Raw genomic sequence first — 26,515 nt, 5'->3', positions numbered from 1 at the left:
GGGACTTTCTCCCATTCTTCCTAGCAGATTTTTTTCCAGCTTTGTTAAGCTAGATGGGAGCGGCAGAGAACAGCAATTTAATTTAGTTCAGATTTGAAATTGGATTCAATTCTGGGCTTTGGCTGGGTCACTCAAGGACATTCACATTTGTGTTCTGAAGCCATTCCAGCATTGCTTTGGCTGAATGCTTGGGGTCGTTGTCCTGTTGGAATGTAAATCTTTGCCCTAGTCTGTCATTTGCACTCTGAAGCGGGTTCTCAAGGATTTGCCTGTATTTGGCTCTATTTAAAGCATCCTCATAGCGTGATGCTGCCACAACCATGCTTCACGGTAGGAATGGTGTTAGACGGGTGATGAGCTGTGCCTGGTTTTCTCCAGAGCCACATACGATTCCCAACATGGCAGCTTCTTGTCATTGTTGCTAGAGATCTGACCTTTCTGAAATCATAACACCACCCATCCTTCTGCCTCATCGATGCGCGGGCATCGTTTGTGACATTGTCAGCCAACCCGTCTAAAGCGTGCATAGAGTCTGTGCAAAATAGGGTCGAGGTAACCATTTAATGAGCTATTTAGCAGTCTTTTATGGCTTGGGGGTAGAAGCTATTTTGTAATTTAGCACAGTCTTATCCAGAGTGACTTACAAGTAGTGAGTGCATTCATTTTTATTTTTTTCCTTCCCCTGATGGTTCGAGAGCCAATGCTACGGTACCGTTTGCCAGACAGTAGCAGAGTCAACAGTCTATGGCTTGGGAGGCTGAAGTCTACGGCAATTTTCTGGGCCTTCCTCTGACACCGCCTGATAGAGGTCCTGGAGGGCAGGGAGCTCGGCCCCAGTGATGTACTGGGCTGTTCGCACCACCCTCTGTAGTGCTTTGCGGTCGAGGGCTGTGCATTTGCCATACCAAGCAGTTATGCAGCCAGTCATGATACTCTCGATGATGCAGCGGTTCTTAATGACGTCGGTATCGGTAAGGACCCACTGACGGCTATTGCGGGTGGAACACATTGTCCACAATTGATAGTGTAAAGACTCAATGAAATAAAATAAAAAATGGAACAAAAAAACAGAATACGTCAAAGATGAAAGGCAATAAAGAAAGAGTGGAAGAGTATTAGATATTAGTTCACTTTGCTAAAAAAAAAAAGGCATAATAATATTCTTGGGCCAATTGGCTTAGAAGAACTAACATGAGGTAGAATGGGCACATTTAATATGTATTTCTATTACGCGACTCCATGATTAGCAATTCAAAGGCTGAAGAGAGGAGCGAATAGGACCCGATTTAACTTGGGGCTCGATGTGCAGTATGATATAACATGTCTGATCGAGGAAGGCTGTTTATCCCACGAACCAGCGGTCGAAGAAGATACACAAGAATACTCTATTGCCATAGTTAGGGTACACGGTAGACTACACTTCTCATCTACATGTATGGCGATAGGAAAGACTCATAATAGTTTCAAGGCTATTGTTGACCCAAAAAAACACACACAAATGCCCTGTATTTTCCACCCAGAATAGAAGTTGCAAGTAGCAGACAAACTATACAGTTTGTGTAATACTGCCCTCACATGGAGTACTTTTTAAAAGGCAAATGGTAGGGAAAATTACAAGTTGACAACATTCTTCATGATAAACCATTTATTTTAATTTGAGTGCAAGTTGACCATTCATTTATACAATAGGTTTGCAAATAATTTTAAAGATCTCTTCATAAAAAACATCTGCAAAATAAGGGGACGCTTTTTCTGTACCAATGTCTGTAACATTATTAGAAAATAGCACTGTTGTAATACTTTAATTACATTTAAAAGACATTTTTGTTAACATTAGGAAGACATGCAGTATTTAATATAAAGTAAAATCTACAGGATAAGTTTATACAGCTGAGGCCAACCATTGGCCTACATACAAAGTAACATAATAAAAACAAAATGTTTAAGTAAAAATATATCCATGTTCCTACTGCAGGCCTTCAACACCATCCGTGAAATAATTATAGTGCATGTAAGCTTTGTTAGTTAGGTCTTATTCAATTATTCTAATGTTTCAAATTGTACAAATTACATTTTTTTTACTTTAAATTCCCATTTTAACAATACGGTGCCTTATTACTATGCCTGAAAAAACAATTAGTTAGCTTGTATTATTGGCTGTCAGAAAATGTACAGAATACAGTAAAAATGCACATCATTGTGTATGGGGAGAATGGAGCTGTTGAATAAGATCTAGGTCTATGTAAAACAGCTAGTAAGCTGACTAGTTGAGGCTACATTTGAGTTTCCTTTAACTAAACCCGTCACTGATATATGTAGGCTACATATAGCCATTTCACATTTCCTCTGTACAGTTTTCATACCCCTCCATGTATTGTCCCAACAGCGATAAGGCTAGTACCAGTGGGTACACACACACACACGTTGGAGGGTTTCACCAGTGTCATGTAGTCTAACAAAGTTCAGTATCTCATTTACTTGGACATTAAATCATTAGTACCACCGTGTACGAATGTCAACCATCATCATGATCAACAATCAATACGTACACAATTCTTTCCTCTTCTCAAATAAAAATATGGCAAAGTGTTGAGGGAAGTCTAAAAAGCAGGTGCAGAAGGCCTCTTGGGAATATTCTTACCTTAGGTAGTGACAGAGAATGTAGATGTGATGAACAAAACAGGACATTCTCTGTCAATCTCTGTCCCTTTTGTCATGCCTATCGTAAGTCACAGTGTTGGCACAGCGAAGTAACAAAATGTCCTCTGAAATAGGCCTAAACCACCACCTCTGTTGTTCTCCTCCTGCTCCCCCATGGGTCATCTTGTCAGGAAGCTCAACGCTGCAGTACAGTAGTACCAGTAGCCCCATGGTTTGAGGGCTTGGACCGATGGGACTCACCTCTAGTCCGTGGCTTCAACAATGACTGGATAGACCAAGGGACCACATCCACAAATTCATAGTCCATGGTCACAGATAGGCCATGGTTTCAGATACAGCCATCAATACTGTGCCTTCCGGGAGAGGAACAGGCTTGTTCCAGGACAAGGGAATGTGGTAATTGCAGTCACCAGGGGGTCTGTGCGTTCCATATTGGAGTCCTGCAAACCCCCGGCTCCGTATTGCATTCAACTTCTTCTTTTGCAGCCAGGCCAGGGAGCACAGCTAAGGCCGATGGAATCTGAGGAGTGAGGATGGAGGAAAGTCATGATGCACACTGGCTAGGAAGATATAGGACTGCAACTTACAACATTCAACAACAGTTGAGGTTTAGAGAAATCCTGGTTAGTTTAGAGTTCCAGGCCTGGATATAAGTAAATCAAATATTAATCATGAAGTTGGAAGAAATGTTGAAGCGTTCAGCTAAATCTGAGGAGTCATTTTGAATAATTTATAGATATTGGTGTTGTATAGGACACTAACCTGGTATAGATCCTGCTCTCTTCATGAACCTCCATCTCAGAGCTCTTGAACTCATTAAGTTCCTTGCGGATGGCAGCCTAGATAGAAAATAATAGAGGGGGAAGATGCATCACATAACACCGGAGTCACTATACTGGCAGGAACAACCTAGAGCAGTTCTACTTTGTAATTCTGTACAGTACAGACAAATAGATCAAACGATTAGTGCCTAGACTTCAGGCTTTTTTCAATGAGAATCAATTGACAAGCAAGCCAGTGTCTGCTCTTCTCTCCAGCTGAGTCAGACAAACTCCGGCAAAAAAATAAAATGTCTCTTTCAGGACCCTGTCTTTCAAATATAATTTGTAAAAATCCAAACAACTTCACATATCTTCATTGTAAAGCGTTTAAACACCGTTTCCCATGCTTATTCAATGAACCATAAACAGTTAATGAATATGCACCTGTGGAACGGTCGTTAAGCCACTAACAGCTTACAGACGGTAGGGTCCCTGCTCATGCCCAGGGTCCCTGCTCATCTGCATGAACATTCCTTAGGCATGCTGCAAGGAGGCATGAGGACTGTAGATGTGGCCAGGGCAATAAATTGCAATGTCCGTACTGTGAGAAGCCTAAGACAGCGCTACAGGGAGACAGGACAGACAGCTGAACGTCCTCGCAGTGGCAGACCACGTGTAACAACACCTGCCAAGGATCGGTACATCTGAACATCACACCTGCGGGACAGGTACAGGATGGCAACAACAACTGCCTGAGTTACACCAGGAACACACAATCCCTCCATCAGTGCTCCGACTGTCCGCAACAGGCTGAGAGAGGCTGGACTGGGGGCTTGTAGGCCTGTTGTAAGACAGGTCCTCACCAGACATCAACGACAACAATGTCACCTATGGGCACAAACCCACCGTCGCTGGACCAGACAGGACTGGCAAAATGTGCTCTTCAACGACGAGTCGCGGTTTTGTCTCACCAGGGGTGATGGTCAGATTCGCGTTTATCGTCGAAGTAATGAGCGTTACACTGAGCTCTGTACTCTGGACCGGGATCGATTCGGAGGTGGAGGGTCCATCATGGTCTGGGGCGGTGTGTCACAGCATCATCGGACTGAGCTTGTTGTCATTGCAGGCAATCTCAACGCTGTGCGTTACAGGGAAGACATCCTCCTCCCTCATGTGGTATCCTTCCCGAAGTCTCATCCTGACATGACCCTCCAGCATGACAATGCCACCAGCCATACTGCTTGTTCTGTGCGTGATTTGTCAGTGTTCAGCCATGGCCAGCGAAGAGCCCAGATCTCAATCTCATTGAGTCTGGGACCTGTTGGATCGGAGGGTGAGGGCCAGGGCTAATTCCCCCCAGAAATCTCACAGCAAGAACTGCCAAATCTGGTGCAGTCCATGCGGAGGAGATGCACTGCAGTAGTTAATGCAGCTGGTGGCCACACCAGATACTGACTGTTACTTTTGATTTTGACCCCCCCCTTTGTTTAGGGACACATTATTCCATTACTATTAGTCACATGTCTGTGGAACTTATTCAGTTTGTCTCAGTTGTTGAATCTTATGTTCATACAAATATTTACACATGTTAAGTTTGCTGAAAATAAACACAGTTGACAGTAGGAGGACCTTTCTTTTTTTGCGATGGCACACGTATCCAAATCCTGCCTCATATCCAAATCCTGGCACCTCAGAACTTCCAGCCAATCATAAATATGAACTTCTCAATAGTTTAACTTGCCAATAAAAGTTCTGCAAATAAAAAAAAATAAAACCGCAAATGTCAGTTCTCATCTAAGAAATGGTGACGGATTTTAAACCTCAATAGCAAAAAGTATGCTATAATTTCTGTTTCAACCTCTTCTCCTAGCTTCACTGGACCAGGTAATATCCTGGGGACAACTCAGCACAGCCATTAAGAAGCGATTATATTGCATTCTTGGGATTTTTGTTTGACACAGTATGTGTCTGGAATTCAAAACCCTGCTGAAATGATAAAAGATCTCTCAGTATGAAGAGGTTTAAACCTCAGACGACTTCCTGGTATAAATAAAGGTACAAAGGTTTAAAAGTGTTATTACTATGACTCTCTATTACAGTGGAGGAGCACACTTACCATTTTTTACAACCTTATATTCATCATCTCCAGGACCACCTCAACATATGAAAATAGCTATGTTTATGTTTTGTAGTAAAAAAAGATGACATCTACCAATTAGTAGACAATTAGGCAATTTGTAGTTAATGCATACTCATAGTTGGTCAAAATCACATGATGCACACTGATGATGTCATTGGAAACATCCATCTTTTTTTCACAAAACATATAAACGCGCCATTGTCACATGATGTTGGGATGGTGCTGGAGATGATTAATATGAAGCTGAACATTTTTGAAAATGCCCTTTAACTGAGTCTCACCTTATCAGAGGGCGTGAGCTTGGTCCAGGGTTTGTCTGCACGGCGGTCGTAGTCTTGAGTTGTGGTACACTCTACGTACTCATGGAAACGCAGGATCTTCCTGGCCTGAAGCTCTGCTATGGTGGGCCTCTGGGACAGCTGCAGGGTAGAAAGAAAACACACTGACTGTCTGGAACTAAAATGCTAAGTTAACACTTTATGGTGATTAGTTACATTTGAGTGTTTTATTTGTATATCTGTGTATGATTGTTTTGTCACCGGAGTGTGTGTGTATATATGCAGGATAATGTACTGTATCTTTGTGTATTTTCATTCTGCAGTGTGTGTGTCAGGCGAACCTTTCTCGTTAGTCTGCGTTTGATCTCGCTCCTCTCTGCCCTGATATCAGCTTCGTTCCTGGCTACAATAAGACAAGACATTCCATCAGAGGCCAGACAGACATACAGACAGAAACACCGCAGTCGGTTAGAGGACAGACAAACAACGCAGTCGGTTAGAGGACAAACAAACAACGCAGTCAGTTAGAGGACAGACAAACAACGCAGTCGGTTAGAGGACAGACAAACAACGCAGTCGGTTAGAGGACAGACAAACAACGCAGTCGGTTAGAGGACAGACAGACACCGCAGTCGGTTAGAGGACAGACAGAAACACCGCAGTCGGTTAGAGGACAGACAAACAACGCAGTCGGTTAGAGGACAGACAAACAACGCAGTCGGTTAGAGGACAGACAAACAACGCAGTCGGTTAGAGGACAGACAAACAACGCAGTCGGTTAGAGGACAGACAGAAACACCGCAGTCGGTCAGAGGCAGGCAGGCAGTCGGTCAGAGGCGGGCAGGCAGTCAGTCGGTCAGAGGCGGGCAGGCAGGCAGTCGGTCAGAGGACAGACAGAAACACTGCAGTTGGTTAGAGGGCAGACAGACAGAGAAACACTGCAGTCGGTTAGAGGGCAGACAGACAGACAGAAACACCGCAGTCGGTCAGAGGCGGGCAGGCAGGCAGTCGGTCAGAGGCGGGCAGGCAGTCGGTCAGAGGCGGGCAGGCAGGCAGTCGGTCAGAGGCGGGCAGGCAGGCAGTCGGTCAGAGGCGGGCAGGCAGGCAGTCGGTCAGAGGCGGGCAGGCAGGCAGTCGGTCAGAGGCGGGCAGGCAGGCAGTCGGTCAGAGACATACAGAGAGAGACAGAGACAGACAGCACCCATATTCACTAAGCGGCTCAGAATAGGAGTGCTGATCTAGAATCTGTTTTTCCTTTTAGGTCATAATGAATATGATTATATGGTCAGGGGGGACCTGATCCTAGACAAGCACTCAGGGCCCTGAGCTTCTCCTGGCGTCTACACAGCACAGGAGTTGTTTTAAATCAGTCTTTCCCCTCTCGGGGACAAGGACGTCCTTTGTCTAAGACGAACTCTGCACATTGTGTAGTCCTTTTACAAAGCTTTTAAGTAGCGCTTTCAGAGTAGTCTGAGGACAACCATAAGACATGTGAAAACATTCCATTTTGGATACCTGAGCAGAAATATGTTTTCGAAAATATAATCTCAACTTCTTAAAAAGTGTTGGCACTAACGTTTTGGTCCCAATGCTAAACTCAAGAACAAACAAGTGCAATGGTCAAATTACACAGTGAAGCAAGCCATATCTTTTCTTGAATGGAAGTACTTTTACAGACCACTAGAGGGTAGACTGATGTATGGCAGATGTCTACAACACATTGACATCTCACACTGTATTAGATACAGTTTTGGTTACTAGTAAAACCAGAGAGATGCTTGTCTATTTAGATGTAACAGACATTAAAGCATCTGAGGAGGGGAAATGAATGAAGCATGAAGTTGATATTGACTGGAAACATAATAAAACCTGACATAAAAATGCAGACAAAAAATATGATAGCGAGAGAGTTACCTGGAAGGATGTTTCTCTGCTCCAACTCCTCTGCTGTGGGTCTCTGACTCAACCTCCTGATTAAAGAAACACACAACACACGCCTGTTGATGATAGGGGAGCGCACACGCACACGTTCAGGATAGGGGAACACCCCTCCCCCCTCCCAACACACACCCGTCTCTGGATGTAGTTACCTGTTGAGCGTAGTACCGATCTTGTTCCTGAGTGCCTCCCACTGCTCTCTGCTCTGCCAGCCGACTCCGTCCTGTCCTTCTCCTCCCTCCTGCTGTCTCTCCAGCTTCAGGGCCAGGGTGTCCTTCCTCGTCACACGGCTCGCCAAGGCACCTGGGTGGTGCAGACAAAAACAGACACAGTTTAACTTGGGGCTCTGCATCACATTAGACTACTCATTTGCAAGAGGTAAAATGCATACAATGAAGGAAGAAAATCAAAAGACACAGGCTCAAATTGAATTTCCCTTATTGATGTTCACTAATAATGAAAGTGTCTTCCTAATAGTATTGTACTTTTTTTACTTCTGAGATTGAAATCAACACCAGACCCATGTGATATCATCAACAGACTTCAGATCTACAATAAACACCAGACCCATGTGATATCATCAACAGACTTTAGATCTACTTACTTGGTGGATCTTCGTCCTCGTCTTCATCGTCATCTCTGTAGAGGATGGGTCCGTCAGAGTCCGACTCCTCATCTTCATCCTCCTCACTGCTGTCTCCGTGCCCCCGGCCCTCTGGGATCACACTGACCCTGGGTTCCCCCATCAGACCCCTTCTGCTCCTGGGCTCCAGCTCAGGCTGCCTGGGGGGCTGGGAGGGCAGCATCCGCCTGGGGTGAAGCTTCTCCAACTCCTCCTCCATGTTGAAGTCATCATCCTCAGGTCTGGAGAGAGGGATCGAAAGAAAGAGGGACAAATGTCAACAATTGTCTGACTCTGTTGAATAGTGTGTGATCGTGTGTTTGAAGTATGTCTATAATTTTTCTGTTATGATCGGAGCCACATTTTTAGCTCAATATTGTTCCAGTTGATATTGTGGTTAATAGACATGCTGTGACATTATGGAAGCATGATAAGTTCAGCACTCACAGTCTGAGCAGTTCTATGGTGACGGGTAGAGAGCGTCGGACTCCAGCCTCAGTGAGGAACTCTGGAGGGGACTCAAACAGCATGGAGTGGGCTCTCTGGGATCCGTCTGGGTTAGCCTGGGCCGGGCTGGGGGAGCACAGGGCCCGCTGGATCAGGATGTGCAGGGGGATGGCTGGGACTGAGGCTGGGGGGTGGTTGGGTGGCTCTGTGGTGGGGCTGGGAGGATCCTTCTGATGGATAGGGAGGGGGACGGAGACAGAGTTGGGGAGAGGTAGGTGGGGGTGGGAGCTAGGAGTTGACATGGGTATATGGGACAGAGGTCGTGGTACAGGGTCAGAGGTGGGTAGTTGGAAGCCTACTGCCTTAAGGGTGTCCCGATTGGCATCTTGGTCAGCGCTGGGGGGTACAGAGACAGTAGGTATGGGGACTGGAACAGGGGCAGAACTAGATGGGAAGGAGGTCTCTGCCTCAAGGGACGGGTCGTCGGAGAGGCTCTTGGTGACGGGGGTCATCCTCTTGGGCGGAGTGGGTGGAGAGCGCCTGGTGGGGGCAGGAAACACAATGACACCACTGCCAGCCTGAGAGAGCTCCGCTATGGAACAAAAAAACAAACAGAATGAATACTGGTCATTTACAAGGACAGAACTGACAGAGGTCAGAGGGAGAGAGGGCATCAAAGCATCACATTCACACTTAAGCAAACTGGTTAAAAGGATTATGACGAGTTGTTTAGTTTCATGAAGGCACAATGCATTTTTAATCTGTGGATGGATGGGATATATTTTTTAAATCATGATGATATCAAATCTATTAGCAGCATGGCCCATATCTTATCCTATGCTTCAGATGAAAATCATTCCGTGCAGTATCAAAACCGGAATTTGAAAACAACCTGAAAAGCATTTTATTAGTCTTAATCCATTATTTTTAAGCATCTCCTGGCTTCCACACACAGCCTACAAACCACTGATGCGGACCTTTGGAACATCTACATTTTAAGTCTAATAAATCCATGTATTATAGCCTATACCTTCACAATAAATCCATTACTTATTTTAGACAGGTCTGAAGATGCATATGAAGAAAATGTAGTCCATTCCATAAGAACAGAATAGCATACCGAGTTGTCCTTATGTTAGGCCCTGATCTGGCTATGCCATATGGCTGTGGACTACACTAGTTCATTTAGCAGACAAGATTTGCTTAGAATTCTATGGCATTATTTTATAGTATGAAGAATACAACTGAACAAAGCTGAATAAAATAATGGATATGTGCGGACATGTGCTGAGCGGTTAACAACGAAGTAGGTACTCCTATATGGTTAATTCAGAGTTAATAATGTACCTTTAGTTGTTCTACAAACATTGGGCTACATGTTTTGATGTTTAATACATTGTAAGGCTGCATGATGCGACTAATGATGATTTGAAAAAAAGTAAGTTGAAAGACATGAGCTCTGCTTTGTTTTTTGCGCAGACTGTTCACACTTCATCAGTCTCTCATTCACAATTCGAGAAGCACCTGATAATGCTTTGAATTTCCCGGCGGCATCCCCTGTGTGTGGAAATAATGTACCCTAAAAAGAATCCATGCCTTTTGCAGCCCTTCTCCCCGAGTGCTGCCTGCTTCACACTATAAGCGCAGCAATGCACACGGCAGTAGGCTAGAAGCGCCAATGTTCCATTAGTGGGAAAACACCTTTATCAAAAGTGACCACAAATGCAGTTATGCATGCAATGCTTTTATTATAAAGGTGCATTTTTAAAATGGTGAAAATGATCTTCCCCAAACTTGAAACTCATGCTGCTTATGTATGCCAGTTAGGCTCCACACCGGTTGGAAAGCGGGTTCATGTGCTTCATTTTAAGGAGCTATTTGGTAATTTTAGCTGTGATGCAAACCTTATCAAAACATATTGGCCTAGTGGTGGTGCTAGGCTACATGAGGTGTGGACTAGGACTCGAAAAAGTTGAAATAAGAAAAAAGGCATTGTTTCTTGCCTTAAGCTGGGCATCGTTCACAAGTGATAATATATAATTCACAAGTGATAGGCTAATATTGTCACCCATCAGACTATTCTTGATTTAATCTTGTCTTTACATATACTAAATAACATATTTGTGAAATCCGTTTTGATTTAGAATGGACCATTGTCATGCACCTGTTTTAAAACAGGGGCAGGTGAAAAAAATACATGTAATCTCTGCACTTAAATAGGTCATGGAGGACGCTTTTCCTGTAGTTCACTTTAATGCCAACCAGGTAGGCTATACTCCTGCTAATATTAAGCAATGTGCTTAATATTAGGAAAGTTGAGAAATACAGTAGGTCTAGCCTATAGAAATCTAATGGGATCCTCCTCTTTTTAATAGAGGCCATCACCGTTTGATAGCCTATAGAAATGTTGCACAACATGAGCTCATGGGCTCTCATGAAGTGTTTGATTAGATTTTCATTGATGCCAGAGTGATTAGAGGGATAATAGAGTGCTGAGTACCTGGCCGTTAGCAAGTTTGGTAAGCTACTAATTACCGGTCACCACAACAGCCCTAGTCACAACAACTGTTACTATACAGACTGTTGGAATGGGCTCCAGACCTAGGGCAGCAGATATGGAAAACTGAGGCAGCCAAATCAGAGCCCTGGATGCTCTGGAGTTGCTCCAGGCCTGTTGGAAGAGCGCCAGCACAGCATTGTGTGTGTGTGTGTGTGAGAGCCGAGCTTGAATAACCCTGGTAAAGAAAATCCCTTGCCTGCCCCTCTCTTTGGAGACTGTCTCACTGTACACAAACTGCAGACTAGGGCCTTTTTTTGTTTGGACATAAGTCTGTCCTCCGCCCTCTCTCCTCTGTGACCGGAAAACCGATGAGTGGTCGAGGAACGTGTCAATTCGTTAGTAGGCAAATGGAAGATGGTCCTCCCCTCCACAATAGCCTTGTTTTGGCGAAGAAGCACAAGTATATTCTACTCAAGTCATTTACGGAAGAGTTTTAAACTCTGCCACATACCATTGTTTTCTCAAAGGAGAAAATGATGCAAACGTTTAAAAATGATATGCTACTTATCGTTTTATCTATAAAAATGTCTTGCTAAACTAACAATTTGTTTTTATTACTTTATACATTTATTTTGGGATCCATCCCTATAAAAGTAATTTGCCTGATGTGAGTGGAGGACAGTCATTTCATACAAACGCATTTTCTTCCACATTCCCTCTCCTCGATTAACTTGGACTTTTTTCAAAAGGATGTGAGAGAGGATGCAGGAGTTGAGCAAATCCAATTGAGAAAAGTCCTAAGTACTGCATAGAACACCCTGAGTTTCAGTACACATCGAGACCAACCACTATACTGCAGGAGGACATATTCTGTTGAAACAGGACACTTAGAAACACCAGAGTCATTGATTTGGGTTCAAAAAGGTCAAACATAATTGTAACACTTTACTTGAGGGGTACCGGACTTACCTCATCCATAAACCTACGTAAAACAATGATAACCAGTAACATTATGGAGTGAAACAGCAGTACAAACAGGGAGCAGAAGCAGGGTAAACTCACCAAGCAGAGCGAGGTTGCTGTTGCGGTTGGTGGGTTTGGGTGGGGGTACCGGTGGCTGCTTGGCATGGGGGGGTACAGGGGGAGGGGTGGCCGACTCTCCCGGGGTGAAGGATGGGGGTACATGGCTGAACCGCGCAGGGGGGACGGGGCTGGGAGGAGGGTCATCACTGATGACCAGGGAAACAGTCCTGGGTGGCTTGGCCACCGCTATTGCAGAGGAGGTGGAGGAAGTAGAGGAGGAGGAGGAAGGTGGGGTGGAGGTCCGGCCAGGCTCCGTGGAGGAGGTGGTGGTGGGTTGGCCCTTGGGAGGGAGCGTGGCCTGTTTGGCAGGAGGCTGAGCTCTCCGGGAGGAAGAGGAGTTAAAGGCGGAGTCAGGGTCTGGGGTGAGGCCTGGGGCGAAGCGGACACCAGTGGACTCTACAGACAAAACACGGAGACCGACAGAGACCGACAGAGACAAAACACGGAGACAGACCGGATGTCAGAAGGATAATAAGTGTTTCTATTCCACCTGGTCCTTCGGGCTCAAAGTGCAGCCTCAAACACACACTGTTACTGTACAGTGCTGAGCACATAGAACACAGAGCTGAGATAAGCTGCAACTCAACGTTAGACAATAAGCAGCTTTTTAATAGATTAACTAACTAAAAGACGGATACTGGTCAAGTCCTCACACCTTTCACAGAGGTGAGAACAAGGAGATTTACAAGTTACCATATATACACACACAACACAGTAGATTTGAAAGAATCTCTTAGACACTCAACTAGCAGACATTGCCCTTGCAAAGTGCCCAATAAACTGCTTTAAAATGCTTTTTTCCACTAATAATTGTTGAACTTCTCCAACACCTGAAGAGCAACCTTCAGATGTACAAGTGAGAGGATTTACTTACACATCCCAGGCAGTTTCTTACCTGCTCTTCCACGGGTCTCCCCTCGTTTGGTCTCCTCAGATGTCATGTACCTGGGCAGGGTGCTTCCACAGTAAGTCTCGGAGGCAGGGCGGACCCTGCTACCACGGTCCTCTGAGGTGGTCTTCTGGAAACTGGGCCTCAGCTCCATCTCAGAGTGGGGTCTGACCACCGGACGACTCCCTTCTACAGGTCTCAAGATAGTCTCTGGTTTCCCAGCCCTAGGACTCCTTCTCCTATCCTTCTCCTCCCCATCGTCCCTGCGATCATGAGCATCTCTCCTTTCACAATCGATTCTCTTGTCATCCCTCCTCTCTCGATCATCTCTCTTCTCGTCTCTTTTCTCTTTTCCCTCTCTCCGGCCATCTTTTTCTCCTTTCCCATCTCTCTTCTCCTCCTCTCGATAATCTCTGTCCCTCTTTTCCCTGTCATCTCTCCTGTCTCTCTTTTCCTTGTCTTTATCATCCCTCCGTTCGCCTCCCTCCCGGTCTCTCTCCTCCCTCTGATCCTTTCTTTCTCTCTCATCACAAGGATCTCTCCTCTCTTTCCTTTCCTCTTTCAAATCTCGCCTCTCTCGCCTCTCCTCTTTCCCATCTCGCCTCTCCTCTTTCCCATCTCGCCTCTCCTCTTTCCCATCTCGCCTCTCCTCTCGCTTGTCCTCTTTCCCATCTCGCCTCTCCTCTCGCTTGTCCTCTTTCCCCTCTCTCCGGTGCTTCCCGTCCTCCGGAGCAGGTCCTCTCGGAGGTGACCCTCCTTTCCTCTCCGACACGTCAGAGGGCAGTCTGCTCCGTCTCTCCAGATCTATGGCCGATAGCCTGGCGTGCGAGTCAACGTCCAGTGGGGCTCGGTTGGAGCGAGAGGCATCGGAGGGCACCCTGATCCTGCTCCGGGGGTCGTCTGAAGGGACAGTGCCCCGCCGGGGGTCCACTCCCTGGGGCAGCCAAGTGGGATTGAGCCCTGGGCCTGGCTCCCCCCGCGACCCCCTCACCCCCGACTCTGACACCCGGTCAACGTCCATGGATACTGGCTGGCCATTCTTCACCCCCGGAACTTTGGAGTGGTTCACATCGTTGCTCTCTGTCACACAGAAACACATACGGATAAGGAATTTGAGGTCAGCAAAGATATGCTCTACATCAATATTCTCTAAAATTGTTACCCTACTATAGTTTTGTTTCTCGTTCATAAAATATAGGCCACTAGTATCTCTGTAGGTCCTTTATCTATCAGGGCCCGTATGCACAAAGCATCTCAGAGTTGGAGTGCAGAGCTAGGATCTTTCCATATAATCATATTCATTATGATCTAAAAGGCTAAACCGGTCCTAAATCAGCACTCCTTACTCGGAGGGGCTTTGTGGATACGGGCATTGGTCTGCATACCATTCTCTGGAAGTTCTTTCAGCACTCCCCTGTCAATCAGCTCCTGACGAGGTCTCCTTACCGAGATCTTCCTCTCCAACACTGAAAGTAAACAAATGTTTCATTTTCCCATAACAGAGGTGGCTTGATGAGTAACATTGTCTGAGACCATGAAGACTTGAGCTGACTTAAGATAACAGGTCCTTACAGTTGTACAATCCATATTTCTAAAGGGTAGGTACCTATTGAGGTTTCCAGAAACGTCTCACTGCTCTTCTTCTTCCTCCACTTCCAGGGCTTGAACATATTGCCGAAGCTGGAGAACTTGCCCTTGCGTTTGGAGGGAGGGGTTTCGCCTGATGAGTTCCCCCCCTCGCTCCCTGTCGTACTATGCTGCAAGTCCACCTCATCATCTAGAGAGGGAGGGAGAGAGGGAGGGGAATGGCATGATGCTTATTACAAGATATAAGATGAAGGCAAGGGGGATAGAAAATAATAGGCCTACTGCTGCCCTATTCGTAAAAAGGGATTGATTTTCCACTATAGACTGGGCCCTAACTAACTCTACAGTATGTCTTCAACAGTAACGTTACAGTATGAACTAGGCCTGAGCTGGTTGTTGCTACATTCCACTGTCATGTTAAAGTACAGTCGTGGCCAAAAGTTCAGAATGACACAAATATTAATTTCTACAAAGTTTTCTGCTTCAGTGTTTAGATATTTTTGTCCGATGTTACTATGGAATACTGAAGTATAATTACAAAGGCTTTTATTGACAATTACATGAAGTTGATTCAAAGAGTCAATATTTGCAGTGTTGACCCTTCTTTTTCAAGACCTCTGCAATCCGCCCTGGCATGCTGTCAATTAACTTCTGAGCCACACTGATGGCAGCCCATTCTTGCACAATCAATGCTTGGAGTTTGTCGGAATTTGTGGGTTTTTGTTTGTCCACCTGCCTCTTGAGGATTGACCACAAGTTCAATGTGATTAAGGTCAGGGGAGTTTCCTGGCCATGAACCCAAAATATCAATGTTTTGTTCCTCGAGCCACTGTTATCACTTTTGCCTTATGGCAAGGTGCTCCATCATGCTGGATAAGGCATTGTTCGTCACCAAACTGTTCCTGGGATGGTTGGGAGAAGTTGCTCTCGGAGGACGTGTTGGTACCATTCTTTATTCATGGCTGTGTTCTTAGGCAAAATTGTGAGTGAGCCCACTCCCTTGGCTGAGAAGCAACCCCACACATGAATGGTCTCAGGATGCTTTACTGTTGGCATGACACAGGAGTGATGGTAGCACTCACCTTGTCTTCTCCGGACAAGCTTTTTTCCGGATGCCCCAAACAAATCGGAAAGGGGATTCAGAGAAAATGACTTTACCCCAGTCCTCAGCAGTCCAATCCCTGTACCTATTGTAGAATATCAGTCTGTCCCTGATGTTTTTCCTGGAGAGAAGTGGCTTCTTTGCTGCCCTTCTTGACACAAGGCCATCCTCCATTAGTCTTCGCCTCACTGTGCGTGCAGATGCACACCTGCCATTCCTGAGCAAGCTCTGTACTGGTGGTGCCCCGATCCCGCAGCTGAATCAACTTTAGGCGACGGTCTTGGCGCTTGCTGGACTTTCTTGGGCGCCCTGAAGCCTTCTTCACAACAATTGAACAGCTCTCTGTTAAATTGTTCTTGATCCGATAAATGGTTGATTTAGGTGCAATCTTACTGGCAGCAATATCCTTGCCTGTGAAGACCTTTTTGTGCAAAGCAATGATGACGGCAGGTGTTTCCTTGCAGGTAACCATGGTTGACATAAGAATAACAATGATTCCAAGCACCACCCTCCTTTTGAAGCTTCCAGTCTGTTATTCGAACTCAATCAGCATGACAGAGTGATCTCCAACCTTGTCCTCATCAACACTCACACCTGTGTTAACGAGAGAATCACTGACATGTCAGCTGGTCCTTTTGTGGCAGGGCTGAAATGCAGTGGAAATGTTTTTGGGGGATTCAGTTCATTTGCATGGCAAAGAGGGACTTTGCAATTAATTGCAATTCATCTGACCACTCTTCATAACATTCTGGAGTATATGCAAATTGCCATCATACAAACTGAGGCAGCAGACTTTGAAAATTAATATTTATGTAATTCTCAAAACTTTTTGCCACGACTGTACAGAGTGTTATACTAGACCACAATACAGACTTAGCCAGGCTTAAACCTGAAGGCTTCTCTGAATTCCACTCTTATTGGCTGCCGAGTTTCTAACATTGAACTGAGACTTCTCCCCAACAGCATGGAAAGAGAGTGGGATGGTTTCAATACGGTTTCAATACACTTCCTGTCAAGAGTACAAACATAATTACTACAGAAACTGCAGACAGAGAGCAGAATAAACAAACAAGCAACACATTGGAGAGGATAAGGTTAGTCTCCCAGAAATCATGACTCATAACTGGTCTCCAGCTGATGTCACATGTTGCTGTAAACCATGCAATAGAGCAAGGAAGACGTATTATGGGCGTGAAATATCCACACATTCTTAGGTGATAAGTCAACCACACGTACACACACTTGCTGCACAAGAGGACGGTGCTTAGGACATACAGCATGTTGACAGTTGACTGACTGAGTCACTCCCTAAGGAACAAACCAGGAAGCGTTGAATAGCATGAGATCTATATAAAAACACCAGACATATGTTACAGTCATCGGCCTTATATTGATGAGGTCACAACAGTCCAGTCTATGGGGGACAGTGGCAATTTGCATCCTCAATTTCATTCATTCATCCCCCATCCCCCTGTATTCTGACGCTTACCAGAAAACACCCTGGCATGAGAAACAGGGATGAAAGGTAAGCGGAGAGAAACAGATCGAATTCACTTGATTGATAATTTTACAGAGACAGACAGACACAGGTATATCATGCCCCTAAATAGTAAATTAATGCTAAAAACAGCATACCAGTGCAATTCACTGAGGGCAAGGGTGTTTGTTAAACAAATAGATAATGTTATAAAAGACTAGTAGAGAGAGGGAGAGAGAGGAAAGAGCAAGCGGGAGAGCAAAACAGCAAAAAGAGAGGGGTCGGAGACGAGACATGGGAAGTCGTGCGAAACGGGGCCAGGATTCATAAGGGGAAAAATTAGAGTGTTGATATCCCTGTGGCAGGCAGGCACCAGTTCCACAGAAAACAGTTTGAGAGTGAGTTAGACAAGCCAGTCAGTGCCAGCAAAAACAAAACAATTAGAGAATCCCACCAGAACTTTGAGGTCAGTTGTTTTGTCTGTAGCATCTAGCCTGAAGATTACGACAGACCTAATGCCAATATTCATCTGAGAATATGCATCTAGTATGCGTAATATATACTGTAAATACTGTAGTTCCACATCCAGGCCACATGGTAATTGTGCTGGTCTGGAAACAGTGAACACTCAGAGATGCAGTTCCCAGCAATACTGTTGTTCTTCTCAAGGTTAGTCTAAGCTAAATGTAGCAGCAGCAAAGCTCAGGATATTACATTTAATTTGGGTACAGACAGTTCCATACAGGAACAACTGAAGAATCATACTTTATCATGGTCACCAGAACTATCAATACCAACTGAACTTCAAATCACCAGCAATCACTATGCCAAGTTACCATAAGTGTTAGCTTAGCTACACTGTATAGTACATTAACTCATTTCGGATTAAGTCTAAGCCTTAGTTTACGTTGCTGTGAATGATTCATCTCATTCAAAATGAGTGTTCCTTTTTAAGTCCCTTTAAATGCATAACCATGTTGTCAGATGCATGTATCTCTTTGAGATAAACAAGTCTGTTTGTCCGTTTAGTTCCTATATGGGTCTCTTGTGATCCCCAGTTGACCAAGAGGTCCTAACCTGAACTGTATGGCACTGCAGTGATGTGGGGGACAGGGAGGGGTGGTGGGCGTTGAACCTTCCCTCTGTCAAACACATTAGCCTCACAGCTGTTCCTAGACAGAGACACTAATTGGTGCTGGAAGGGGCTCTGTCTGTGTGGGGCGAGGAATCCTTGTGTTACAATAGAACGCGACAACGTGAGAAGAGAAAGCAGGTATCAGAGTTGGGGAATAAAAGGTGACGGCACAGTCAAACAACCCTGGACTGACTGACGGGAACCACTGCTCCACAGAGACTGACAGGCCACTGCTCCACAGAGACTGACAGAACACTGCTCCACAGACTGACAGGCCATCAAAGAAACAGTTTGACATCCATCTACAGGCTGAGCACTGTCTTACTGGCATGCAGGCTACACATTTTACAACACACCAATAGTACACAAACACACACGTCTTGTTTGAACAGAAATCTGTGACAATATTGTCAAGGTGAATGTACCCATTGTTTCGTGGTGAACATGACAAGCAGAGAGAAGCAGAGAGAGCTGCTAGAGAAGCCTTGGTTTGCTCTTACTCAACCAGCAGTCATATTGAATGGTCCATTAGGTAAATGACCCATAACAATGACATGACACGCACTGAGTCAACATAGTTTCTGACAACTGCATTGAGTAGTGTAGCCATGAAGTTCGAATGACATTCTATTGCTATGAGCATAGCACGGTGGTGGTATACCATATATGCATGGAGTGGAAGCATGCACAGGAGAGTACTGTAGTAAAGAAATACAATTATACTTACAGTGCATACAGAAAGAATTCAGACTCCTTCACTTTTTCCAGTTTGTTACGTTACAGCCTTATTCTAAAATTGATTAAATATTTTTTCCCCCCTCAATCGACACACAATACCCCATAATGACAAAGCAAAAACAGGTTAAGAATAAAACAAAATATCACATTTACATAAAAATTCAGACCCCTTTACTCAGTACTTTGTTGAAGCACCTTTGGCAGCGATTACAAGGACATTGAGACTTGTTCCGAAGCCACTCCTGTCGTTGTGTTGGCTGTGTGCTTAGGGTTGTTGTCCTGTTGGAAGGTGAACCTTCACCCCAGTCTGAGGTCCTGAGCGCTCTGGAGCAGGTTTTCATCAAGGATCTCTCTGTACTTTGCATCTTTCCTTCGACTCTGACTAGTCTCCCAGTCCCTGTTACTGAAAAACATCCCCACAGCATGTTTTACCGTAGGGATGGTGCCAGGTTTCCTCCAGTTGTGACGCTTGGCATTCAGGCCAAAGTGTTCAATCTTGGTTTCATCAGACCAGAGAAACTTGTTTAGGTGCCTTTTGACAAACTCCAAGCGGGCTGTTATGTGCCTTTTACTGAGGAGTGGCTTCCGTCTGACCACTCTACCATAAAGGCCTGATTGGTGGAGTGCTGCAGAGATGGGAGAACCTTCTAGAAGGACAACCATCTCCACAGAGGAACTCTGGAGCTCTGTCAGTGTGACCATTGGGTTCTTGGTCACCTCCATGACCAAGGCCCATCTCCCCCGCTTGCTCAGTTTGACTGGGCTGCCAGCTCTAGGAAGAGCCTTGGTGGTTCCAAACTTCTTCCATTTAAGAATGATGGAGGCCACCGTGTTCTTGGGGGACCTTCAATGCTGCATACATTTTTTGGTACCCTTCCCCAGATCTGTGCCTCGACACAATTCTGTCTCGGAGCTCTACGGACAATTCCTTCAACCTCATGGCTTGGTTTTACTCAAAGCAAAGGGTCCGAATACTTATGAAAATGTATCTGTTCTATTATACATTTGCACAAATTTCTAAAAACCTGTTTTCGCTTTGACATTATTTTATCATTTTTAGAATAAGGTTGTAACATAAAATGTGGAAAAAAGGAAGGGGTCTGAATACTTTCCGAATGTACTGCATGTGCTCCACTGTATTTGCCACCATGTGTTACAAGTTTATTGTATGTAATAACTACATTACCAAGTCAGTCTAAAGTATGCAATTCCAACTAATACTAGGCCTACACTACATTAACATTCCCCAACGGGCTCCAATATAAAACCCAGTTGTTCAGCAACAAATAGCTAAACCAAGGCATGCCATTTGTTTAGTTATTAAAGAGTTGAAAGTACAGTGCACAACAAAACACTGCTAACCCATTAAAGTCCACAACATGACACAGAAAACACTGACTGACCAGACCGTGTCATGTGGTTCACATTTTTACTAAGCAAATAAACCTACAGGGGCTAAGTTAGACGGATTAGAAACTCACAATACAAGCCCAATAAACTTGAGCACAAGAAGCAGGATAATATGGAGATGACTTTGTCCACAGAAAGTAGCATGCTGCTTTATTCCAACACGTCTAAGACAATCTCAGAAGAGCCACCACCCCCACCTAAACTCAGCATGGTAGAGAGACAATTAGGCCTAAATCGAACTGTAATGTGTTATTCTCACTGACTAGAACTCACAATCCAAGCCTAATAAACTACACTGAGCCACCACACCATCAAGAGACCCCTCCCTGCACACAGTTTACTATGGAGCAGTCAAGTTGTCCAAATTCAACAGTTGTGTTCCGCCCTCTGACAGACAGTCACAGCGGCAAAAACAGGTTTCTGTGTTTGTCTCTGTATATTAGAGAGGAACGATGGGGGCTTTAGGCTAGGCAAACGGTACAGCACCATAATTAATGATGGAATCCTGAGAAACAGACAACGGCAGATTTCTTTTAACTAGACAAGTCAGTTAAGAACAAATTCTTATTTACAATGACTGCCTACACCGGACAAACCCGGACGAAGTGGGCCAATTGGCAGTCTCATAGGGTGGCGTACAATTACGGCCGGTTGTGATACAGCCTGGTGCCTTGCACTCCCAGCACCACTTAACAAAAAAATCCCATGTTCCGTCGTAAAAACAGGGGGGGAGAGAGGAGTTTAGACAACAGTGTGGGTCGGTGAGGTCGGTGTATTACACAATCACCACATTCCATCAGCATACATTCCCTCACCTGTCTGTGCCTGCCCATCTCCGCCTCCTCTCTCTCGGTCTCGCTTTCCAAAACAAAAACCCCTGCAACACATATCTTCCATATCCACCTACCCTTTCTGTTCCATGCTAGCACAAACAGTTCTCTTCAAAACATTTGACAACAAACTCCTCTTCCATAGGCAGCAATACAAAAGCAGGTTCTTCCATGCTAAAACAAACAAATAGCGCTTTCCTGAGTAGGCTACTTCAAACTCCTCCAAAAACAAATACAAAAGCTCCTCATGTCCTCAAGTTCTGTACAGGTTCCTGTTCTGTCCTTGGACTCACCAGTGTTGTGTTGAGCAGGTTGCGGTTGGTGTTGCCGGGGCACTGTCTCCACGTCGCTGGCACTCTGTCCCATGCTACCCCACGCCCTTGTCCCCTCTGACCCACCGGCCCCCAGCTCTCCAGGTGTCCACGGTAGGGAGGAGGGATACAGAGGAAAAATAGATCCCCTGCTAAGATCCTCGCCAACAAACCCAACCGCCTTAATGCTCCTGTAACCCAAGACCCTCCTACTCCCTCGGGTCACGTTGTTCCCTTCCTTCCTCCGTCTATTTCACTGTGTGTTTCGGTCTCGCTCACACACTCAAACAATTTGCAAAGTCCCTCGTCTGTGTAGCTGACTTCATAAATAAGGTACACCAGTTAAGGCAGTTGCATACCGGCAGACTCCGAAGCCTGTCATTCCTCATGGCAAAGTTCACAGGAGGCAAAACAGTATTTGAGAGAATTCAAATGGTATTTGATCCCAGTTCTCCTGAGGAGAAGTGGTTGGTAACTGGAGGGGAGGTCTCTCCCTCTCTCTGTAACATGAGAAGTGGTGGAAGGTGAGACGAGTCTAGGTGGAGCTCTGCACCAGTCAGAGGATGTGATGTCACTCAGGTGTCGTGTTGCACACCCGAAGTCAACCAAGCTGATAATGTGCATGTGTTGTTGTACAGAAGGCCAGCTGAATGTTAGAGCTGTTGCTGACAGCTTAATTGAAACACTTTTCTTATTTTATGGATGGATTAGTTTGGATGGACAGCTTGAGGAGAGAACTGTTGAGGAGAGAAGACACTAGCATAACAGCTCACCTAAGATGCCTCAACACAATGCTAAATAAACACCACAATATCTCAGTGCATGCTAAATTCTAAACCGAAGCACATATTTCCTCAATAGGTGTTTCTGCTTTTTAAAACCGTCCATTCTTTCACAGTGGGACTATTGGGGGAAGTGAACTGACAGAGGAGCAGGAGATTTCAATGAATGCTTAATGTGTTAGTCAGAAATCCCTGTGAGCATGGAGAACAGCAAATCTTCCTTCAGTCCTGTTGTACTGAACTGTATTAGCAGTGAGTGGTGTGGTTACATGTAATCAGTCTGTTTAGAGTGAAAGGGAGAGAGGAGAAATAGCTAAGGAGATAAGGTTAGTTAGAGGGATGGAGGTAAGAAGAAGGTGTGTCAGAGCGGGCTGTGCACTAGACTAGGGATGCAACCCCTTCAAGTCTGCAAACGCATTCCATTTACTGACAATCAACAGCAGACTTGACAATTGCCAGACCAGTCAGCGTTGCCTGGTCGATTGCGAAGCAAATATGTGAATAGCTAGGCCTATAGCCTAACAAACTAGCAATGATTTTGAATCGCTCCTGGAAAATAAATCTTGCAGAGATGAATAAATGCCTACACTCAAACTCAGTCTGCGGCAAAACATAACAGATTAGCCCACCTAAAAATGTGATAAACTGCTATGAAACACAGTAACCCCTGCTGGAAGATATATGTTTACTCTAAGTAATACCAATAGCAACGTGCAGAAAGTCCATCTCATACTATGGTTGGGAGCATGAAGGAATCAACAGTTGCTTCTTCCCTTAGCCTAGCTATAATTGCTTAAGACTAAGTGAATTAGTAGCCTAATTAACCTACGCAGTCACAGAACTGCATTTACTCAACCATTAAAGACTAGCCTACAATAAAAAGACAACTAAACTCACATAGCCTGAGTTGAACTGTGTGAATAAAATGGTTTGTGCTAACAGACGTGGCTGTGGCTTGCTATATGAAGCAAGCAGACAGGTAACGAAGCATTCAGTTACTGTTTGATTGAACGTTACATTTGCATTGATGTCAGAGTGATGAGAGGGACAAGAGAGTGCTCAGTACCAGGCAGTTAGCAAGTTTGGTAGACTACTAATGACCATCAGCAGCATCAGAGCTTGGACAAGCCTAGTTACCGTGACAAAACCGTCAAGTGGAGTTCGACTGCGTTCGTGACTCGTGACTGCAGTTGTGGCTGTAAAACGGTCACTGTAACAGCCCTAGGTCTGATGGTCGGAGACAAGCGTGCCGGTTCCGGTATCTCAGAAACGGACCGCCCTCCTGGGCTTTTCAAGCATGAGTGTCTAGGGCTACTGAGAATGGTGCGACAAACAAAAAACATCCAGTCCTGTGGGCGCATACATCTTCTTGAGGAGAGGTCGAAAGAAAAATAATCCCGGTTCCTGTTGCGTCATGCTGATGGCAGAGTCAGGATTTTGCGTAAACAGCATGAGTCCAGGGCCCCATCCTGCCTAGTGTCAATGGTACAGGCTGGTGGCAGGGGTATTATAGTGTGGGGAATGTTTTCCTGGCATACGTTAGGTCCCTTGATACCAATTGAGCAACGTTTCCATACCCCAAAGAATTCAGGATGTTCTGGAGGCAAAGGGGGGTCTGACCCAATACCAGATTGGTGTACCTAACAAACTGGCCACAGTGTAGTAATAACCATCGGGCAGACACTTTTATCCAAAGTGACTTAGAGGCATGCAAGCATATTTCTTTTTACTTTTATTAACTTATTGGTGGTGCTGGGAATTGAACCTACAAGTGACATGCTCTACTAACTGAGCTACACCATAAATCAATGAATGATTGACAGACTAGTTGTCTGTGGGAATGTGCAGCTTGTTTGTTGACACTGTAAAGCACCTCAATGGCACAGGCAACTATGATGAAGTCAATGAGTTGACACGGAACATATAACACGTGCCTAAACCGTTCAATTACAGGTAGAACAATTCTTGGCTCGATAACTTACTTCACACAAGTTCAAACCTCTGTCAATGTTTCAAACAGTAGCTATTTTTACATGTGTAACCCATAAAAGTAGCCAACTATTCTGAATGAAGTTGTCAGTGTGTGAATGTCCACAGTGAATTACCTTAACTTAAAATAAAGATTGAATGTGTGTGTGTGCGCGTCTTCTCAAATCTGACACGACTCCTTTCAAAACCTTTGCCTCTGTTGAGCTATAGCGCACACCACTGTAGCCCTCTCTAGAGGTGGAACAAGGTAACGACACAAAAGAGCTCTTTCAAGGGGAAATGACAGGCAGGAATGTTAGGAATGCAAGGCTATAGGTGATCTTTTTGATAAAAAGGTCCTAATCAGGCCCGCTACCCTGGGAACCATCCCTGGCTGTCAGCTGGTCTCTATAGGAAACCATACCAGCCTTGACTAATATCAAAGGAAACAGATTCTGTGAAAATTATTAGGTAGATTTGGTTTCTCCTCGTCACATCTACTATGAAAAAAACAAACAGTTAAGCTGAATAAAAACAGGCTACTGCATGACTCAATTCATCAGTATTGTGGAATTTGTGTTGTGTTATCAAGTCACACACAGGAGTCAAGGGCAAATATGGCTTACAGTTGAAGTCGGAAGTTTGCATACACCTTAGCCAAATACATTTAAACTCAGTTTCACAATTCCTGACATTTAATCCTAGTAAAATTCCCTGTTTTAAGTCATTTAGATCACCACTTTATTTTAAGAATGTGAAATGTCAGAATAATAGTAGAGATAATTATTTATTTCAGCTTTTATTTCTCATCATCACATTCCCAGTGGGTAAGAAGTTTGGATACACTCAATTAGTATTTGGTAGCATTGCCTTCAAGTTGTTTAACTTGGGTCAAATGTTTCAGGGAGCCTTTCACAAGCTTCCCACAATAAGTTGGGTGAATTTTGGCCCATTCCTTCTGACAGAGCTGGTGTAACGGAGTCAGGTTTGTAGGCCTCCTTGCTCGCACACAATTTTTCAGTTTTGCCCACAAAATGTTCTAGAGGATTGTCGTCAGGGCTTTGTGAAGGCCAATCCGATACCTTGACTTTGTTATCCTTAAGCCATTTTGCCACAACTTTGGAAGTATGCTTGGGGTCATTGTTCATTTGGAAGACCTATTTGCGACCAAGCTTTAACTTCGTGACTGATGTCTTGAGATGTTGTTTCAGTATATCCACATAATTTTCTTTCCCCATGATGCCATCTATTTTATGAAGTGCACCAGTCCCTCCTGAAGCAAAGCACCCCCACAACATGATGCTCCCACCCCTTTGGCCGGCAAGCCTCCCCCTTTTTCCTCCAAACATAACGATGGTCATTATGGCCAAACAGTTCTATTTTTGTTTCATCAGACCAGAGGACATTTCTCCAAAAAGTATGATATTCATCCCCATGTGCAGTTGCAAACCATAGCCTGGCTTTTTTAAATGGCTGTTTTGAAACAGTGGCTTCTTCCTTGCTGAGCGGCCTTTCAGGTTATGTTGATATAGGACCTGTTTTACTGTGGATATAGATACTTTTGTACCCGTTTCCTCCAGCATCTTCACAAGGTCCTTTGCTGTTGTTCTGGGATTGACATGCACTTTTCGCACTGAAGTAGGTTAATCTCTAAGAGACAGAAAGCGTCTTGTTCCTGAGCGGTATGACGGCTGCATGCTCCCATGGTGTTAATACCTGCGTGCTATTCTTCGTACAAATGAACGTGGTATCTTCAGGCATTTGGAAATTGTTCCCAATGATGAACCAGAATTGTAACGGTCTACAATTCTTTTTCTGAGGTCTTGGCTGATTTCTTTAGATTTTCCCATGATGTC

General features: G+C 44.8%; 1 protein-coding gene across 14 annotated transcripts in view; it reads right to left on the bottom strand.

Annotated features, from left to right (window-relative positions):
* Nucleotides 1–1,627: 1,627 nt before the first annotated feature.
* Nucleotides 1,628–26,515, bottom strand: part of LOC110488181 (phosphatase and actin regulator 4A) — a 42,326-nt gene continuing 17,438 nt past the window's right edge. For 11 of the 14 annotated variants that reach the window (XM_036970951.1, XM_021560278.2, XM_021560275.2 and 8 more), the window contains 12 exons: nucleotides 14,926–15,096; nucleotides 14,705–14,785; nucleotides 13,326–14,399; nucleotides 12,410–12,826; nucleotides 8,848–9,439; nucleotides 8,383–8,642; nucleotides 7,931–8,081; nucleotides 7,755–7,810; nucleotides 6,182–6,243; nucleotides 5,844–5,981; nucleotides 3,424–3,500; nucleotides 1,628–3,181 (listed from right to left, as the gene is read on the bottom strand). In XM_036970951.1, the coding sequence (XP_036826846.1) occupies nucleotides 3,166–3,181; nucleotides 3,424–3,500; nucleotides 5,844–5,981; nucleotides 6,182–6,243; nucleotides 7,755–7,810; nucleotides 7,931–8,081; nucleotides 8,383–8,642; nucleotides 8,848–9,439; nucleotides 12,410–12,826; nucleotides 13,326–14,399; nucleotides 14,705–14,785; nucleotides 14,926–15,096 (3,095 nt within the window). In that variant the 3' untranslated portion in view covers nucleotides 1,628–3,165. Of the gene's footprint in view, nucleotides 3,182–3,423; nucleotides 3,501–5,843; nucleotides 5,982–6,181; nucleotides 6,244–7,754; nucleotides 7,811–7,930; nucleotides 8,082–8,382; nucleotides 8,643–8,847; nucleotides 9,440–12,409; nucleotides 12,827–13,325; nucleotides 14,400–14,704; nucleotides 14,786–14,925; nucleotides 15,097–19,347; nucleotides 19,460–21,583; nucleotides 21,751–21,891; nucleotides 22,418–26,515 lie in introns of those variants that run through there. The other 3 variants (XM_021560274.2, XM_036970947.1, XM_021560280.2) reach the window with 3 other exon arrangements.

This window comes from Oncorhynchus mykiss, chromosome 32, assembly GCF_013265735.2.
Source record: "Oncorhynchus mykiss isolate Arlee chromosome 32, USDA_OmykA_1.1, whole genome shotgun sequence".
Taxonomy (NCBI): Eukaryota; Metazoa; Chordata; class Actinopteri; order Salmoniformes; family Salmonidae; genus Oncorhynchus; species Oncorhynchus mykiss.
The sequence above is the reverse complement of the archived record's forward strand: the minus strand, read 5'-3'. Positions and strand labels throughout refer to the sequence as shown.